The sequence below is a fragment of the Stegostoma tigrinum genome, chromosome 6 (assembly GCF_030684315.1).
Source record: "Stegostoma tigrinum isolate sSteTig4 chromosome 6, sSteTig4.hap1, whole genome shotgun sequence".
Classification (NCBI taxonomy): domain Eukaryota; kingdom Metazoa; phylum Chordata; class Chondrichthyes; order Orectolobiformes; family Stegostomatidae; genus Stegostoma; species Stegostoma tigrinum.
Genome location: NC_081359.1, coordinates 106,771,933 through 106,792,711, shown reverse-complemented (window position 1 = coordinate 106,792,711; position 20,779 = coordinate 106,771,933). Strand labels below are relative to the sequence as shown.

The following is a 20,779-nucleotide window of genomic DNA, read 5'->3' as shown; positions in this document are numbered from 1 at the left end:
AGGGGCTGAATAGCCAGTTTCTGTCCCTACATAATAGTGCTGAGCCCAGTTTTAGCAGTATTCTGCAGTCAGCCAAGCACTGAAAGGAGAGCTAGTCTGCTGAAACACAAAGGTAACAGAGGAGTGTGGACAAGAGCTTCCTCAGTAACACTAAGACAATGAGACCAAGAGATTAGCAGAATCATTCTAAATAATGACCATTTTTGTCTATTAGACTTAATGACTAACATCAAAGGACAGCTGGCACATTTCTTGAGAGGGTCAGCTGATGTGATTTATGGAACATAGAACATAGAACAATACAGCGCAGAACAGGCCCTTCGGCCCTCGATGTTGCGCCAACCTGTGAACTAATCTAAGCCCCTCCCCTACACTATCCCATCATCATCCATATGCTTATCCAAGGACTGTTTAAATGCCCCTAATGTGGCTGAGTTAACTACATTGGCAGGCAGGGCTTTCCACGCCCTTACCACTCTCTGAGTTAAGAACGTGCCTCTGACATCTGTCTTAAATCTATCACCCCTCGACTTGTAGCTATGCCCCCTCGTACAAGCTGACGTCATCATCCTCAGAAAAAGACTCTCACTGTCCACCCCACCTAATCCTCTGATCATTTTGGTTTAAATCTTTTAAAAACTAGTAATTTTTCTCCCTGGTGTCCTGGGGCATGCTGTCCATCCATTAGGCCAACAGAGCATCTTATATGGTTTTCTACATTAAAGGACGGGCTAGATAATTCCTTTATTAGGCCTTTCAGCCTATCAAGTTGGTCTCCCATTCAATAAGAGCATGAACGATCCTCACCTTCAGCTTCAGTTTTCCATTCAAAATGTTTGATTTCTTTAATAACCAAGTAAATCTCAGCCCTGAAAATAGTTAACAACTGGACATCCACAACCTTCTAGACAGAACATTCTCTCAATTTACAGTCCCCTGAATGAAAAAGTTTCTGCTTGTCTCTCCTAAATGGTCTTACACCGAGACTATGGTGCTTAATGCCAGATTCTCCGGCCTTGGGGAACAGCTTAAGCCTATCAAGCACCCTCAGGATCTTACACATTTCAGCGGGATCAATTCTTGTAAACTCCAAATTCTATCCATTCTTTAACTTGTCCAGAAATATTATCACACAGCTCAGAGCAGGTAGGACTTGCACCCAGGCTTGTTCGCTCAGAGGGAGGGGCACAACCACTATGCTATAAGTTCCTCATATAGGCCCACTGTACTCGACCTCTCATCAATTGCATCCCAGGAATCAATCTAATGGTCTAGGGTATTTCCACTCCCTGGAAAAGTGGGGAGATGGTGAAATTGTATCAGAGATAATGGGAACTGCAGATGCTGGAGATTCCAAGATAATAAAATGTGAGGCTGGATGAACACAGCAGGCCAAGCAGCATCTCAGGAGCACAAAAGCTGACGTTTTGGGCCTAGACCCTTCATCAGAGAGGGGGATGGGGGGAGGGAACTGGAATAAATAGGGAGAGAGGGGGAGGCGGACCGAAGATGGAGAGTAAAGAAGATAGGTGGAGAGAGTGTAGGTGGGGAGGTAGGGAGGGGATAGGTCAGTCCAGGGAAGACGGACAGGTCAAGGAGGTGGGATGAGGTTAGTAGGTAGCTGGGGGTGCGGCTTGGGGTGGGAGGAAGGGATGGGTGAGAGGAAGAACCGGTTAGGGAGGCAGAGACAGGTTGGACTGGTTTTGGGATGCAGTGGGTGGGAGGGAAGAGCTGGGCTGGTTGTGTGGTGCAGTGGGGGGAGGGGATGAACTGGGCTGGTTTAGGGATGCAGTAGGGGAAGGGGAGATTTTGAAACTGGTGAAGTCCACATTGATACCATATGGCTGCAGGGTTCCCAGGCGGAATATGAGTTGCTGTTCCTGCAACCTTCGGGTGGCATCATTGTGGCAGTGCAGGAGGCCCATGATGGACATGTCATCTAGAGAATGGGAGGGGGAGTGGAAATGGTTTGCGACTGGGAGGTGCAGTTGTTTGTTGCGAACTGAGCGGAGGTGTTCTGCAAAGCGGTCCCCAAGCCTCCGCTTGGTTTTCCCAATGTAGAGGAAGCCACACCGGGTACAGTGGATGCAGTATACCACATTGGCTGATGTGCAGGTGAACCTCTGCTTAATGTGGAATGTCATCTTGGGGCCTGGGATGGGCGTGAGGGGGGAGGTGTGGGGGCAAGTGTAGCATTTCCTGCGGTTGCAGGGGAAGGTGCCGGGTGTGGTGGGGTTGGAGGGCAGTGTGGAGCCTCTGCATCTGCAGTTCCCATTATCACTGGTGAAATAATTGGGTCAGCTGACCTTAGAGAGATGTTCAACCACTTCCCATTACCTCACCAATGAAGTGTTGTTCAACAGGTGCACGAGGGACGTTACCAATTCACCCTTAAATTGCCAATTAACAGCCACTGAATGCCCATTTACCTGCCCTCCCAGAAGCCAGGAAAATGAAAACCAAAAGAAAGTGGTTAGTGGTTGGTTTAACCCGTTGTGTAACTAGGACAACCTGCCAATGAGGTTGAAAGGGCCATGCCTTCATTTGCCACAATCTGGGGCCAATCAGAACGACAGAAGGGAGGCCTCTGAAATCCACACCCTGCTCATGTCCCCAGTCTCCAACCCCAATGCATCACCTTTCCTCCTTTCTATGACTCCGTCCCTGTGAGCAGCAAAACAAAAAGATTGACCTTCCCACCAGTGGATTCAAGGCTTTTAAGACCCAGAAGCTGGCTGTCTCCGATTGGCCAGCTGCTTCCAGTGAGCCAGGGCTATTTCTGAGTCAAGTGATTCGCCGAGATGTCCAGATCTCAGCAAGTTGATTGGTTGGTTTGTAGGCAATGTGGGCACTGAGCCAGTTGACACCTAACACAGCCCACAGTTAACCTGAAAAAGAGAAGGTCGTGGCCCACATCTCATTCCACAAACAAACCCCCAGAAATCTTATACTCAATCCCTCCTTGATCTGGCCCCAGGTGTGATCTACTCACTCGGTCAAAGATCTCATTGAAGGTAGGCCTCCTCTCAGGTAGTTCACTCCAGCACTGTTTCATCAATTGAATGCACTCCAATGGGGCTTGGTCTGCAGAGACAGTGGGTCGACACATAGGGGGTGGCTTCTTCACCTTCCTGATAATCTCTATAAAGAAACCGATAAATTAATCATTACCATCCGGAAAGAATCAAGTGACTCAGTTATAGAATCATACAGTACAGAAGAGGCCCTTTGGCCCATTAAGCCCATACTACCAAAACTACTTTAAATCTACACGAGTCCACTTTCCCGCACTTGGCCCGTAGCCTTGAGTGCTGTGACTTTTTTCTTTAATTTATTCACGGGACGAGGGCATCGCTGGCTAGGCACTGATTATTGCCCACCCTTAATTGCCCAGAGGGTAGCTAAGAGTCAACCACATTGCTGTTGATCTGGAGGCACATGTAGGGCCAGACAAGGTAAGGATGGCAGATTTCTTTCCCTAAAGGGCATTATTGAGCCAGATGAGTATTTTCCCCAACAACCGATTCATAGTCATCATTAAACTCTTAATACTAGATATTTACTGGATTCAAATTCCACCATCTGCCATGGCAGGGCGCGAACCCACATCCCCACGTCCCCAGAACATTATCTGGGTCTCTGGATTAACACTACAGTGATAATACCACTAGGCCATCACCTCCCATCAAGTGCTGCTTTAAATACGTTTTAAAGGTTGCGATGTTTAAAGATTCAACTACACTCCCAAACAGTGTATTCCAGACCCCCATAACCCTTTGGGTCAAAATCCTTTTCCTCAAAACCTCTCTAAGCATCCTGCCCTTCAAAGTGTGCCCCTTATTACTGATCCTTCAACTCAGGGGAATGGCTGCTCTCTATCCAGAAATTGCTAGAGGAACTTGGCAGGTCTGGCAGCTTTTGTAGAGAGAAAGCTCCATAAATGCTTCAAGTCAATAGATAATAGACAATAGGTGCTGGAGTAGGCCATTCAACCCTTCGAGCCAGCACCACCATTCATCATGATCATGGCTGATCATCCACAATCAGTATCCTGTTCCTGCCTTATCCCCATAATCCTTGATTCCACTATCTTTAAGAGCTCTATCTACCTCTTTCTTGAAAGTATCCAGAGAGTTGGCCTCCACTGCCTTCTGGGGCAGAGCATTCCATATCTCCACCACTCTCTGGGTGAAGAAGTTTTTCCTCAACTCTGTTCTAAATGGCCTACCCCTTATTTTTAAACTGTGTCCAGTCACCCTTCTAAAGAAGGACTCAGAAATGTTAATTCTGCTTTCTCTCAACAAATGCTACCAGACCTGCAGAGTTTCAGCAGCAATTTCTGCTTTTGTTTCAAATTTCCAGCATCTGGAGTTATTTGTTTTATTCAAATGTTTTCTATTCACGCTGTCCAATGCCCTCATTGCCTTATATATCTCAATCAGGTGCTCCTTCGAACTTCTCTGCTCTAAAGGAAACAACCTGAGCTTCAGAGGATGCGATGGCCTAGTGGTATTATCACTGGACTGTTAATCCAGAAATCAAGAAGACATTCTGGGGACGCAGGTTCAAATCCCACCACGGCAGATGGTGGAATCTGAATCCAATAACATATCTGGAATTAAGGATTTAAATATGACCATGAATCCATTGTCAATTGTCAGGAAAAACCCATCTGGTTCACTAATGTCCTTTAGGGAAGGAAACTGCCATCCTTACCTGATCTGGCCTACATGTGATTTCAGACCCACAGCAAAGAGGTTGACTCTTAACCGCCCTCTGGACAATTAGGGGTGGGCTATAAATACTGCGTGGCCAGTGATGCCCTCATGCAGTGAATGAGTAAAGGAAAGAAAATTCCAGCCTCTCTTCACAGCTGACATACCCTGGGAATCTCCTCTGCATGACCTCCAGTGCAATCATATCTTTCCTATAGTGTGGTGACCAGAACTGCACCAAACTCCTGTACAGCTCCAACAGACCCTCCCTACTCATATAATCTATGCCACAACTGATAAAAGCAAGTGTCCAAAATGCTTTAATTACCTGATTAAACTGTCCTGCCACCTTCAAGGATCTGAGGACAAGTACCTCAAGATCCCTCTGTTCCTCTGAGCTTCCTAGTGTTTTGCCACTCATCGAGTATTCCCCTGACTCATGTTACATTTGCTGGAGAAAAACCAGCTGAGAAGCCATGTAGAATTGCACTACACAGCTAAGCCATTGTGAAAGGGATACAGACACATCAGGAAGTTGGGGCTAATGGAAAGATGGAGATATGTCTGAGTCTCTGAATGAGGGAGGGAGAGGAAAGGATGGAGGGAGGTCACAGGCATCTGGGAAGTTGGGGGTTACCATCATAAAGACCAGAGAGAGTACTGGAAGGGTCATTGGGAGGGGTGTGTTGAGGTCACAGATCACCAAGGTCAGTTTATTAGAGAATGAGGCTGTAGGGGATGTTTGATCATGACTGGAAGGGAATCAGCGATGAGAGGGGAAAGATCCTGCACAAAATCCTTACACAATAGATCCAGCAATTGTCACTTCCCTTGCACTGGCAGGTTTCCTATATTCCAGAGAAACCTGGCTATCTCAGTGGAACATATAATGTAGACCAATGGCCAGATTCTCCCCAAGTCAGGTTGACTCAGGAGCACCTTAAAAGAGGAGGACGGGATCTGATTCCCAACCACATTCCTGACATTTCCAATTCTCCAATAGAATTCCATGACCATTCCCAACGATTCTGCACCATATATTGTTGATTTCATTCCCAACCCAGCAATTCTCTGCCACAGAAAGCAGCTGAAATCAAAACATTAGAGATAACAACCTCATGAATGATCAACCCAACTCCAGAGCCTAAAATTCCCTTGAAATCTTTATCTAATGTGCAATTCTCATTTCCATATTCACTGTTTTTAATTCAAAGAGTCATAAAACACGACACAGAACCTTCAGTCCAACTTGTCCATGTCAACCAAGTTTCCCAAGTTCAACTAGTCCTATTTGCCTGCATTTGACCCATATCCCTCTAAATTTTTCCCACTCATGAACCTGCCCAAATGTCCTTAGATGTTCTTCCACTACCTGCATCTACCACTTCCTCTGGCAGTTCATTCCACGTACAAACCACCCTCAGTGTGAAAAAGCTCCCCCTCAGGTCCCTTTTAAATCTTGCTCCTGTCACCTTAAAAGTATGCCCCCCGAGATTTGAAATCTCCTACCGCAGGAATACAACCTTGACTATACACCCCATGCATGCCCCACATTATTTTATAAACCTCTATAAGGTCATCACTCCTCCTCTGATGCCCCAGGGAAAATAGTCCCAGCCTATTTAGTCTCTCCCTATAGCTCAAACCCTCCAACCCTGGCAACATCCTTGTAAATGGAAACAGTAAAGCCATCAATGTTTGGACAGATTAATCATCACTGCAAAGGAATGTAACACTGAACTCACCTTCAGGGCTGAGATCTAACATGCAATAAGGGGAGCCTCGAACCACGACTTCCTGCAAAATAATGGCGAAGCTGTAAGTGTCTCCTTTCAGCGTTGGCTTCTTGGACAATTCAGGGTCTCTCAGGAACTCAGGAGCTGTCCAGAATAATTCTGAGAATGGAAAAAGGGGACAGCGTTTTTTTTAATTTCGGTGGATCTACCAAAAAGTGTGCCAGGCATTCAGTCTTTCAGTGCACACAACAACAAATTGCATTCACGTAGTACCTTTAACACAGCAAAAACAAAGGCAGAGATCAATTGGTTCTTGATCTTGAAGGAGTCAAGGGTTATGGGGAGAAGGCAGGAGATTGGGACTGAGAAACTTAACAGCCGAGATCACATGGTGGCTCAGACTCAATGGGCTGAAAAGCTCTAGTTAGGCCCCATTTAGAATACTGTGTCCAATTTTGAGCCCCACACCTCATACTGGCGCTGGAGCGTGTCCAATGGAGATTCACACGGATGATCCCTGGAATGGTAGGCCTAATGTACGATGAACGGCTAAGGATCCTGGGATTGCATTCATTAGAGTTTAGAAGGTTGACGGGAGATCTAATAAAAACTTACAAGATAATGCATGGCTTAGAAAGGGTGGACGCTGGGAAGTTGTTTCCGTTAGGCGGGGAGACTAGGACCCGTGGGCACAGCCTTAGAATTAGAGGGGGTAAATTTAAAATGGAAATGAGGAGACATTTCTTCAGCCAGAGAGTGGTGGGCCTGTGGAATTCATTGCCAGCGAGCGCTGTGGATGCCGGGACTTTAAATGTCTTCAAGGCAGAGATTGATAAATTCTTGATTTCGCAAGGAATTAAGGGCTGTGGGGAGAGTGCAGGGAAGTGGAGTTGAAATGTCCATCAGCCATGATTAAATGGCAGAGTGGACTCAATGGGCTGAATGGCCTTACTTCCACTCCTGTGTCTTATGGTCTTATGGAATGGCCTAATTCTGCTCCAATATCTTATGTTATGGGACTGGAAAAGGTTACGGAGATAGGGAGGGTGAGATATTTGAAAGAAGAATGAGAATTATTAAATGTTCCATACAAGGAGCCAAAGTACATCAGAAAGCAAAGAACTGGGAGGTGAATGGGACTGAGACACAGTTAAGGCACAGGCAGTAAATCTCATTATAAAACTGAAGGACCTCAACATTTCATTCTGAAAATTGCTGCCTGGATAAAAAGAACAACAAAGTTCATTTTGTCAATCCTTACGGTGAAACAACATGCAGTGCCAGTCCAAAGCATTTGAGAAGTAAACCATGTGGCATAGAATTCTGGTCATCACATTACAGGAAGGATGTGGAGGCTTTGGAGAGGGTGCAGAAGAGGTTTATCAGGATGCTGCCTGGATTAGAGGGCATGGGCAATAGGGATAGCCTAGAAAAACTCAGGTTGTTTTCTCTTGAGTGGCTCAGGCTAATAGAAGCCTATAAAATTACAGGATTCATAGATAGGGTTGATGGTCAGATTTTTTTTTTCCCAGAGTTAAGATGTTTAAAACTAGGGGGCGTGCATTTAAGGTTGGAGGGGGAATGTTCAAAGGAGATACGATGGGCAAGTTTTTGTCTACATAGAGTGGTAGGAGTATGGAGCACACTGCCAGGGGTGGTAGTGGAGGCAGATACAATAGGAGAATTTAAGAGACTTTCAGATAAGCACATGAATATGCAAGGAATGGAGGATATGGACCAATGGCAGGCAGAAGAGATTAATTTAATTTGTCATCATGTTTGGCCCCGTTCCTGCACTGGACAGTTCTATGTTCTATGTCCTAATAGGTGTCACATGTTGCACAGCCCAGACAGAGGCATCCCATAGACCTCAATGGACCAGTTAGGTTTCTAAAACGAGGCTTGACGAATCAATCATTTGTCAGTGCGACGCACTGACATTGTTTTCTATCTAGGGATGATATTACACACCTCTGACCACTTGTTTCCCAACCACCAAATCATTCTTGTTTCTAATTAAAAGAATAATTTGTTAGATAATTGTCACATGAGGATCCACTTGGGGAGGGGGGGAGCTGATAGTGGGGTTGGTGTTGCATACCAATTAGATGTGGAGATAGTGCCACTTCCTCACCCGTTCTATCTCACCCCTACAACAGCCTATCTAGCCTTTTCTCTGAGTGACTGGTATTGAAAACGCACCCACCCACCCTGCCCCACCTTGCACCCAGCTCACCTTCTGGTGGTGGCTTCTCTCGTGGAACCTTCTGTGTCTCCAACAACTCCAAGTAGCCGTAGTCAGCAATCTTCAGCACAAACCGCCCATCCACCAGGCAGTTTCCTGATTTCAGGCGTCCATGGGGAAACTCTCGGTGGTGCAGATATTTCATTCCCTGGCCGGGAATAAACATGGGCATTGTGAGATCAGACAGTCCAACAGCAACCAGTCTGTCTTGTGCATTTCCCCCTTCTGTTCCCCACCATTGGTGCTTGGCCTTCCCCTCTGGAATTTCATCCTGAACATCTCTCTGCCTCTTCCTTCTACCTTAAGATATTCCTTAAAGACTGCCACTTTGTCCCAATGTTTGATCACCTGCACTAAAATGGGTTTTCATCGTAGTGGCTGTTATCCTACTTTCTTGCAGTAGGCTAAGGTGTTTAGTCATTAACTACGTTCAAGAAAGAGATTGAGAAATTCTGGTTACTAATGAGAACAAAGGTTATGCGGATTGTACAAGGCATGATCTAGAATGGTGTAGCCTGGTCAAGGGTCTGAATGGCCATCTCTTGCTGTATGTTCCTACAGGGAAGAAGCACCTGGTTCAAGTCCTATCTGAAGACTCAAAGACCAAACAATGTGTACTGATAACACAACCAAACAGTGTTGTTGGAGTTGCTCTCATCCATGGGAGACCTGACTTGTGCCTTGTAGATGAAGGGCAAGTTTTTGGAGAGTTACAGAATTCCTAGCCTCTGACGTGCTCCTGTAGTCAAGATGGCAGCATAGTAAGTAGTGTTCTGGCCGAGCCCATCCACTCTAGGACTGCCACCTTTTTCTCTCTCTTCTTTTTGTCTTTCTCTTTTTTACTTTTTTTCTTTTCTGCATCTTCCTGACGTTGAGGGGAGGTTAGAGCAGTGTCAGCGGTGACTGCTGGTTTGGAGGCCGGATGTGTCGAATCCTTGAATGGCAGCATGATATTGTCTGCGGCGATAGCACCGCAGGGACTCCTGGCTGTAGTATGCCCATTATTTCTTTTGATTCATTTTGTAATCCCAAATGGTGCCAGATTGTGGCAACAGAACACTTTGTACATGGGACAATCAAATCACTCATTCATTAAAATCTTAAATCTTTGTGCTGTCAACTCAGAGAAACAGTTTGTTTTGTGAATCTTATTCAAAAATCTACAGTAACATTGTGCACTTAAAGTTTCCCTCAGTCACCTTTTCTCCAACAGGCAACACAGGTTCTCAGACCTAGCCCTGTCACTAAAATCCCTCGCTTTGGAAACCTTCTGGTCAATGCTTTCTGCACTCTCTGAGATATCATCTTCTAGAAGAGGCATTTAGCTGAAACTACATGTACCATCTCAAGGTGTAAATATTGTACAGTTTGAAAGAAGAACAGGGGAGATATCCAAAATATCCTTTCCATTATTTATCTATTTTTTTCAAACAAATGTTCACATTAATGTTTCTAACTGCTTGCAAATTAGTTGCCACATTTCCTCCATTATGTAACAGTGGCTAAATTACCATCACTTGACTGTTTGTGAAGTGCACTGCATGAGGTCTTTCACTGTTTTTCTGTTATTTCCCTCTCCTATTTTCTGCTCTCTCCTATTTTATTCTCTTTTCTGATCTAGTACCAGTATAAATGATCAGGCTTGAAATTTCCCAAGAACGTTGCAACAAAAGACTTTGAACCAAGACCAAGCCAACTCCCCTCAATGTTGTTCCATGAGTGATCATTCACTGATGATTTCCCTGGCTACTTCCCCTCAATGCGCACCCCTGAGATATTACCTTGATTAAATCCATTAGGAGAGAGGACTTGAACATCCAGTCAAGCTTCACGTCATCGTTTCTGAGGAGATCGTGAAGACTTCCTCGGGAGCAGTACTCACTCGTGATGGCCAGCACTCCACTGTCACAGAGGAAGCCCAGAAAAGGGTTCACATTCTCGTTACGCAAGTCTCTCATCTTCAAAAGCAAGACGACCAATGTGCATTAGAATTGAATATGGATGGTCTGGAATTGCAAACACCCTACACCTTCAAAACACTTACACTGGAACACATTTGTCTCTGGGTGTGCAGAGGGATGCATGAATGTACACAGCACATTTGTAAGCTCGTGTGTACGATTGGGTTGAAAGCATCTGTAGCAGACATTGGTATGTGCTCATGTTTCATGTATCTGCATTGTATGAATGAAGTATTGCATGTATCTATTTCCCATACCTGTGAACATTTGCGGAGTGATAGTCTATCCACATTATATATTTATGAATCTACACAGGTTTGCACACACCTGTATTTTTGCTTGGTGTGTGTGCATAGTGTCGCACATGTTTATTGCATGACAGCGTATGCAATGTTATATATATCTCTATCAAACATTTCCAACAGGCAAATGTGATACCAAGCGACAGTAGGAAATATGCAATGTTGTTGGATCAAAATCCTAGAATTACCTTTCTGTATGACACTATAAGTATTTAGCTGTGCACTTGCAGCACCAAGACATACAAGGCCACGGGCAAAGTGCTGGAAAATGGGATTAAAATAGTTAGGTGGGTGCTTTTGACAGGCACAGTGGGCTGAAGGGTATTTTTCTGTGCTGTAGACCTTTATGATTCAAGGAGGTACATTGGCTCAGTGGTTAGCACTGCAGCCTCACAGCATCAGGGACTTGTGTTCGATTCCAACCTCGGGTGACTGTCTGTGTAGAGTTTGCACGTTCTTCCTGTGAATATGTGGGTTTCCTACCACAGTCCAAATTGCCCGTAGTGTGCAAGTTAGGTGAAGCCGTGGAAAATACAGGATTGCCGCGATAGGGTAGAGGGTTAGGTCTAGGTGGGATGCTGTTTGGAGGGTTGGTGTAGGCTTAATGGGCTGAATGGCCTGCTTCCATACTGTAGGGAGTCTATGACTCTATGGATGAAGGGAGTTCCCACTCCTAACAGCACAGTATGTAAGATTAAGGGGACGAGCTCAGACAGCAGCTTTTAAGAAGCATCTTAAAGGAGGTGGAGTAAATTGAGGGAATTCCATAGCTTCCAGTTCAGGCATAAATAGAGGGGAGTGAGAGATAGACTAAGGACCATTATGGAGAAACGCTGATGATTGTAGGCCTGGAAAAGGGTTACAGAGGCAGGGAGTGATGATGCCAAGGAGAGAACAGAGTAAAGGGATGAAAATTTTATACGATCTGTGTGGGCTCACATAAGGGATACATGCCCCTTAGTCCATAGATTTACCTTTCTCAGTATGTTTGTTGTAGATTTCTGTACCTCACAGAGACTTCCAGGGTCAAATTTCTTTAGCCAGACCCAATCCCCCTGTTCAAACAAGAAACAAGCATTTCACACAGTGCAAACCGTCTTTCGAGGAGAAATTTGAACTGAGAATAACAAAAGTCCATAAGACATGGGAGCAGAATTCAGCCCATTCGGCCCATTAAGTCCACTTTGCCATTCAATGAGGTTATAGCTAATGTGGTCAACCTCAGCTACACTTTCCTGCCTTTGCCCCACAATTCTTGATTTGCATCTGAAAACAGAAATTAAATACTTTGAGAAAAAGCTGAAGAAGAAACCTTATAGGTAAATGTAAATAATCCAACCAAGAAACACAACTAGGATAAATAAGTTTATAGATAGTATTCTAAGCACGTACAATCAATTACAAGCACAGGATGCTAGATTCAGGGGATATTTATTAGATTGGTATCTGCAATGGATTGGTTTTCTTATGAGCTTATTGGACAGACTGGGCTTGTTTCTGTTTAGAAAAGTGAGAAGTGACTTGATTGGAGTCTATAAGACCTTGAATGGTCTTGGCAAGGTGGGCATGGAAAGGATGTTTCCTTTTGTGGGTTAGTCCAGAACTAAGTAGCTGTTTTTAAATCAAGTTTCATCTCTTTAGGGCAGAGATGATGAGAAATTCTTTCTGCCAGAGGATTGTGCAAATTTAGAACTCCATTCCTCAGAAGGAAGGGACACAGGATCGTCAAATATTTGTACGGCAATGGTAGATGAGAGCCTTGTCATGCAAGGGATCAAGCCAAGATCACCCATGATTAAATTGAATGGCAGGCTTAGGGCCAAAAGATCTATTCTGCTCATAGTTCATATATTTGTATGTTCAAATGCTGGGCTAAATAGAATAGAATCCCCACTGTGAGGAAACAGGCCATTCAGCCCAACAAGTCCACACTGACCCTCTCAAGAGCATCCCACCCAGATCTACCTGCCCACACTATCCCTTTAATGCTGCATGGCCAATCCACCTAACCTAATCTTTTGACTCTGGGGGGAAATCAAAGCACCCAAAGGAAACCCATGCAGAGACAGGGAGAATGTACAAACTCCACACAGTCAATCTCCTGAGGGTAGAATTGACCCCAGATCCCTGGCACTGTGAGGCAGCAGTGCTAACCACTGAGCCACCATCCTGACCTGAATAGTCAACAGTGTAAAATAAATGACAATGTGATGGCCTCCAGTAAGGCTTCACCTTGAGTACAGTATCTAGTTCTGGTTACCGAGAAGCAAGGGAGATATTTGAGTGCTAAAGGCTTTGTAGAAAAGTGTCAGGAGATTAATCCTCATAGTTGTGAGGAAAAATGGCTCTTTCTCACCTATTTTCCATTAGTGGGCAAAGTCAAAATCTGGATGTGATCCTGAGGAACAGCATTTACATGTTTTTGCCAAGGCAAGAACTGATTAGGGTTAGTAAACGTGGCTTTGTGCATGGGAAATCCTGTCTCATTAACTTGATTGGGTTTCTTGAAGAAGTGACAAACAAGACTGATGAAGGCAAAGTCGTGGGTTGATCTATGTGGATTTGAATAAGACATTTGTTAAGGTTCTGCATGGTAAACTCATCAGCAAGGTTAGATCACATGGGCTACAGGGAAAAATAGCCAGAGGATACATAATTGATTCAAAGGTAGGAGACAAAAGGTGGTGGTGGAGGTTTGCTTTTCAGACTGGAGGCCTGTGACCAGTGGTGTGCCGCAAGGAAGGGTGCTGGGTCCACAGCTTTCTGGCATTTATATAAATGATTTGGATGTGAACATAGGAGGTAAGTTTGCAGATGACACCAAAATTGGTGTCTTCCTGGTCAGCAAAGAAGGTTACCTCAGGGTACTACGAGACCTTTTTAGATGTGCAATGGGCTGATGAGTGGCAGATGGAGTTTAAGTTAGATAAATATGAGGTGCTGCATTTTGCATCAGGGCAGGACTTATACATTTAATTGGTAAGGTCGTTGGGAGTTTTGCTGAACAAAGTGGCCTTGGAGAGCAGGTTTATAGTTACTTGAAAATGGAGTGGCAGGTCAGCCAGGTAGTGGAGAAGGTGTTTGGTATGCTTGTCTTTATTGGTCAGTGCATTGAGTTATAGAAGTTGGGACATTATGTTGCAGCAGTCCAGGACATTCAATTGCATTTAATTCTGGCCTTCCTGCTATAAGAAGCATGTTGCAAAACTTGAAAGGGTTCAGAAAAGATTAAGACAGTTGTTGCCAAGGTTTGGAGAATTTGAGCTACAGGGAGAGGCTGAACAGTCTGGGGCTATTTTCCCCCTGGAGAGCCAGAGGCTGAGGGGTGACCTTATTGAAGTTTATAAAATCATGAGGGGCAAGGAAAGGGCGAATAACCAAGGTCTTTTCCCCAGGGTGGGAGAGTCCAAACCTAGAGGGGCATAGATTTAAGGTGAGAGGGAAAAGATTTAAAAGGGATCTAAGGGGCAATGTTTTCACACAGAGGGTGGTGCGGGTATAGAATGAGCTGCCAGAGGAAGTGGTGGAGGCTGGTACGTTTACAATACTTAAAAGCCATCTGGATGGCTATGTGAAAAGGAAGAGTTTGGACGGATATGGACCAAATGCTGGCAAATGAGACTAGAATAATTTAGGATATCTGGTTGGCATGGATGAGCTGGACCGAAGGGTCTGTTTCTGTACATCTCTATGACTCTAGCTTGAGGTGGCCATGAAGCCATCTTCACCACATACGTTCGGTCAGTGTTTCTCAAAGATATTCGGTTGAAGTGGCCTATTTAAAAATGAATTTGTAATCACTCCACCATCCCATCGATTCAATCTAAATTCTAATATTATATAGTACTCATGATATGAATGTGCTACACAGAACAAATGTTTTAACTATGCTTTCAAGAAAATAAGTGTATCAATGAGATGTATATATCTGCTTCCCTCAGCAGAGTCTGAGAGATTAGATTAGGTTGTTTCCCTCAAAACTGGGAAGGGTGAGGGAGAATCTGACTGAGGTGTACAAAGATCTGAGGGGCATAGACGTATCGATAGGGAGAAGCGTTTTCCTCTAGTAGCTGTGAGTGGAGCACAGTCTGAAAGTAAGGAGCAGGAGGCTTAAAGGAGATTTGAGGAAAGATTTTTTCAGGTCGTGGCTATCTGGAACTCACTACCTCAAAGGGCAGAAGCACTCAAGATATTTTAAAACAATATTTAGATGAGCACTTGAAATGCCATAGCATACAACGCAATGGATCAAGTGCTGGAAAATGGGATTGGATTGGATGGATCAGAGATAATGGGAACTACAGATGGTGGAGAATCTGGGTTGTGCTCCTGAGATGCTGCTTTGCCTGCTGTGTTCATCCAGCTTCATACTTTGTTATCTTGGATTGGATGGCTGTTGGATGACTGGCAAAGACACAATGGGCTGAAGGGGCTCTAACCACGCTGTAAAATCTCTATGATCATCTGAGCCCACTCCACATTACACATGCAACAGTTACACACTGCAACTGCATCCTGGCTCGCACTCTGCTTGTTTGTCTGCAATTCATTTGTTACACTTGATCATAGTTTTTGTTCAGTCACCAGATATCTGTAAGGTCAGCCCTGCTCAACAAGCACTTTTTTTTTATTTCATGCATTCCTCTGAAAATTATCGACATATACCCAAGGATTCATGAAGCAAAGTTTGAGAGTGATAATGCGAGATTGCTAAGGGCTCAGAATAAGGTGGAGCAAAATATCTTTTGAAATTAAGGTGGGAATGAAGTACAGGGTCTGCTATACATTACAAGTGCACTTGCCAAGTTCGTAGGCTCAATCACATGGAGTTGGAGTCATTTGAGAATATTTTCAGAGCAGCACATGATTGGGAATCTGAGATCTAGGTAGAGGAATGAGACTCCACACTAGTAAAAGTTAGTTTTCAGTGACATAGAGGTGGTTTTTAAGTAATTAAGACTTATTGCACAGTTGAAAATGAACTTACTGTAAAACTGACATGTCTTCCTTTTTCTGTGATGTCTAATGTGTACACCTTGATCAGATCCTCCTTCACCCTTCTCTACGCTAAGGAAAATAAGTCCAGCCTATCTGTTCTCTTAGGCACTGCTAAGAGAAGCAGGTACATTCATCTCACTGAGATACAGATATGATAACTCAAGGGCTATCAATGTATTTGAATGCTGAACTTCTTGGGGAGATGTGGCTATGGCAAAGCTTATGGAAGAGGACAGAAACTGAAATTTTGATTTTTACATTTCAACTAGATGTTTGTGCATGATAGAAGTTGCCAACTGAGTTAATAATGGTCAGCACCGAAAACCTCATCCCGGTTTCTGTTGTAAAATTTAGGTTGATATGGAAACGTTATCACCAATAGGACATTCCAAAGTGAAATACATGCTCATAAACATAATTGTAATGTTCTGATAACCAACAACCTGGAAGCAAAAGGTATTTACCTCGTACAGAGCTACATTTGAATTCTCGTGGGTTACTGTAGTAAGGCTTTTGCCGGACAGTGAGCAAATTCCAGATTTGAGACTTTTCCGTTCAGATACACTTCTTCCATCACTCAGCTCATCCAGATTTATTTTCTAGATTGAGATGGAAAGACATTCTTTTTTAAAAAATAATTCTTCAGATGTGCATATTACTGGCAAGGTTGACATTTGTTGCACATCCCTAACTTCCCCCTGAAAAGTGGTGATGAGCTGCCTTCTTGTACTGCAGCAGTTTGATAGTGAAGGTACCCGCCAACAGTGCTGTTAGAAACGGGGCACAGTGGCTCAGTGGTTAGCGGTGCTGCCTCACAGTGCCAGGGTTGTGGGCTCGCTTCCAGCCTCAGGCAGCTGTCTGTGTGCAGTTTGCACATTCTCCCCATGTCTGTGTGGGTTTCCTCCCACGTCCAAAGATGTGCAGGCTGGGTGGATTGGCCATGCTAAATTGCACATAGTGTCCAGGGTTGTGTGGGCTACAGGGGGATGGGTCTGGGTGGGATGATCTGAGGATCAGTGTGAACTTGTTGAAATGAAGAGCCTGTTTCCACAGTGTAATGATTTTCACAGTCAGACTAATGTGTCCACTTTACAAAGTGGACATTAAGACCCAAAATAAAAGAAAAAGCAGATTAGGAGTCCATATGCTTCACCATGCTCTTTAAAAGAGTTTTCCAATAAATCTAGAAATAAAGAAAAATTGCAGATGTTGGAAATCAGAAACATGTACAGAAATTGTAAGAAATACTCAGCAGGTCTGGCAGCATCTGTGGAGAGAAAGCAGAATGAATGTTTTGACTCCAGTTCTGAAGAAGGATCCCTGGACCTGAAATGTTAACTTTGCTTTCTCTCCACAGATGTTACCAGAAGTGCTAAGCTTTTCCAGCAATTTCTGTTTTTGTTTTCAATTAATCCACTAGCTCCATAGCCCTGTGATGTTTCTATTTCCTCTTTTGAGCTACAATCCAATTCCTTTCTAATAGGGATGGAGTTTAAAAACTGGGAGGCCATGCTGCAGCTGTATAGGGTCCTGGTGAGGCCACACCTGGAGTGCTGTGTGCAGTTTTGGTCTCCTTACTTGAGAAGAGATATACTAGCACTGGAGGAGGTGCAGAGGAGAATCACTCGGTTGATTCCGGAGTTGAGAGGGTTGGATTATGAGGACAGACTGAATAGATTGGGATTATATTCATTGGAATTCAGAAGAATGAGGGGAGATCTTATAGAAACATATAAGACTATGAAGGGAATAGATAAAGTGAAGGCAGGGACGTTGCTTCTGCCAGCAGGTGAAACTAGGACTAGAGGGCATAGCCTCAAAATAAAAGGAATCAGATGTAGGACTGAGGTCAGGAGGAAGTTCTTCACCCAAAGGGTTGTGAATCTGTGGAATTCCCTGCCCAGTGAAGCGATTGAAGCTACCTCGCCGAATGTGTTTAAGGCGAGGCTGGATAAATTTTTGAATAGTAAAGGAAATAAGGGTTATGATGAACGGGTGGGTAAGTGGAGCTGAATCTCAAAAAGATCAGCCATGATCTTATTAAATGGCAGGGAAGGCTCAAGGGGCCCGAGGGCCTACTCCTGCTCCTAGTTCTTATGTCCTTATCCGTTTCAACCAGACTCTCAGGCAGTACTTTGCAAATCCTCATAACTTGCTGTATGAAGAAAATCCCTTCTTTGCCTTTTTCATTTTTTTGCTGCTGAACTTCCAGCTGAGTTCTCTGGTTACTGGCCACTAGAAACCATTTCTTCATACTCACTGAGCTCCAGTATTGGGTATCAACAACTCCAGAACACCTCAGGGTCTGAGATTTAAATGTAGTTCATTCAATACATCCGAAATAAAGATAGTGTTCAGAAGCTGGCAGCTTGCAGTGAAACCCGATTGGCAGACGCTAACATCCTTTTTAGGAAAGTATAGACAAAATTGGACCAAACGTTGGCAGATGATTCATTTCTCATAGCATTAAGGCATGAGAACTAACTCAGATTTGTATTCCAACATTAATATGTTGCAGAAAGACCCACCAGGAAAGGATAATGGCACAAATAAGGAAAAGCTATTCCACCTTTCCTAAACCTTGCCTAAACACCTGTGTCACTACCTCTTACTCTAACTCATTCTTACTCAGGACTCCAAAGAGCTGGAAATCCTAAATCTCCCTTAGCGTTCGCTTCCTCTTTCAATCCGAACATTTCACAACCTTGTGTAGAACCAAGCCTGCCTGGAGCTGAGTTTACACCAGGTGCATGGCAACGATGCTCATGCATGATTAATAATTGTCTACTCCAGGGTCTCAGCTTGATCAGGGTATAGGAAGGGCATGCATCTTCCACCCTCCCACTGATTAAATCCCCTTCCACCCTTCAATCTCACTATCAGAAAGAACAGAAGATTAATGACCATTACATAGAAGTTGGGCCATTTAGCCCAATGGCCCTTTGCCTCCTCCCAACACCCTTCATCTCACCCCATCAGCATGTCCTGCCATCCTTATCACTGTCATCACATTCTTACCTACCTTTCTTTCAAATTCCCCTCAAACCTAAGCTTTGAATCACTTAAGCACTGAATTGACTCAACATCTTAGTTCTTTCTTCAGCCATGTGGGTCTTGCTCCTATATTGTAATCAGAAACTAATAAAATGGTTTCTGGAGGAATTGTTCAAGAGAAATTTTGAGTGTAGGCTGATAGCTGGGTAAGGCCCTGAATTGGCACCTGACCCACCACTTTATACATTCATTCTTTCCACTACCAATGCACAGTGGGTACCCATCAAAGAATACAGTGCAGGAACTCACCAAGGATCTTTTGATTTCACCTAGTAGCCTCCAACCTCCATCATTTGGAAGGACAGTGACATCTGATACAAAGGTACACCACCGCCTCCAAACCACTATCCTGATTTGGGTGTATATTGCCATTCCTTCAGTGTTGTTGGGTCACAATCCTGGAACTCCTTTTCTAACAGCATTATGAGTGTACACGACCCACATGGACTTGCAATGGTGAAAGAAGGCAGCTCACCACTATCTTCTCGAAGATAGTCATGGGTGAACATTAAATGTGGCTATGGCCAGTGATGCTCACATTGCAAGAGCTTGCAAGAAAGATAAATAAATATTGCTGAAACACAAGACAAGCTGTTTGTTGATGCTTTTCATCTTGCACTCATCAGGACAAATGCAAGAATGCCAAATTTCAAAGGGAACAACAATGTACACCACACAACCAGCCCAGCTCTTCCCCTCCACCCACTGCATCCCAAAACCAGTCCAGCCTGTCTCTGCTTCCCCTAACCTGTTCTTCCTCTCACCCATCCCTTCCTCCCACCCCAAGCCACACCTCCATTTCCTACCTACTACCTCATCCCTCCTCCTTGACCTGTCCGTCTTCCCTGGGCTGACCTATCCCCTCCCTACCTCCCCACCTATACTCTCCTCTCCACCTATTTTCTTTTCTCTCCATCTTCGGTCTGCCTCCCCCTCTCTCCCTATTTATTCCAGAACCCTCACCCCATCCCCCTCTCTGATGAAGGGTCTAGGCCCGAAACGTCAGCTTTTGTGCTCCTGAGATGCTGCTTGGCCTGCTGTGTTCATCCAGCCTCACACTTTATTATCTTGAATTCTCCAGCATCTGCAGTTCCCATTATCAATGTACACTACGTGAGAGATGGGTGTGAGTTGGTTGGCAAGTTGAATCTGATTGGTCAAGGCATTACCGTGGAGAATGTACCAGAAAATGATTGTCTGTGATTTTTATCCATTCAAAAAAGTAAACAAGAGTTGAATTTGTTCATCCCAATGGTTGTATTCACCCTCTAACATACCAAACGTGTGGAGTACAAGCACAGGCATTGACCACACGTGGGCCGAACGGCCTGTTTCCATTTAATGGACAGCTATGATCATAATCTTTCTCACACAGTAATGCAAAGCAGTGCCAGCAGTTACAGACATAAACAGGTGCACTAACCTTCTTACTGAGTTGTGGATTGATGAAAGTGAGATCTTCGAGGGTCATTATGATCTTGTTCGGCCCTTTCACCATCTGTATCATCTGGATTCGGTGCCTGAAGTGAGAATAGTATCAGTCTTTATTACTAGACGGCAAGCCTTGGCTTTGTGAAAGGAATATCATGTTGAACCAATTTTTTGTAGCTCTTTGAGGAAGTATCTTATGTCATGAATAAGAGGGAAACCTGTGGATGTACAATACTTATAAATATATTTCCAGAAGGCATCAATAAGGTGCTACACCAAAGATTATCGCAGAAAATTAAAGCTCATTGCGTATTGATATGGGTGGAAGATGGGCTGG

General features: G+C 44.2%; 1 protein-coding gene across 3 annotated transcripts in view; it reads right to left on the bottom strand.

Moving 5' to 3' along the window:
* gucy2f (guanylate cyclase 2F, retinal) overlaps positions 1-20,779 on the bottom strand; it is a 72,957-nt gene that overhangs the window by 24,634 nt on the left and 27,544 nt on the right. For 2 of the 3 annotated variants that reach the window (XM_048532100.2, XM_048532102.2), the window contains 7 exons: positions 20,435-20,531; positions 16,422-16,556; positions 11,934-12,014; positions 10,478-10,654; positions 8,688-8,844; positions 6,461-6,610; positions 2,993-3,141 (listed from right to left, as the gene is read on the bottom strand). In XM_048532100.2, the coding sequence (XP_048388057.2) occupies positions 2,993-3,141; positions 6,461-6,610; positions 8,688-8,844; positions 10,478-10,654; positions 11,934-12,014; positions 16,422-16,556; positions 20,435-20,531 (946 nt within the window). The remainder of the gene's footprint in view (positions 1-2,992; positions 3,142-6,460; positions 6,611-8,687; positions 8,845-10,477; positions 10,655-11,933; positions 12,015-16,421; positions 16,557-20,434; positions 20,532-20,779) is intronic. The other variant, XM_059646834.1, reaches the window with a different exon arrangement.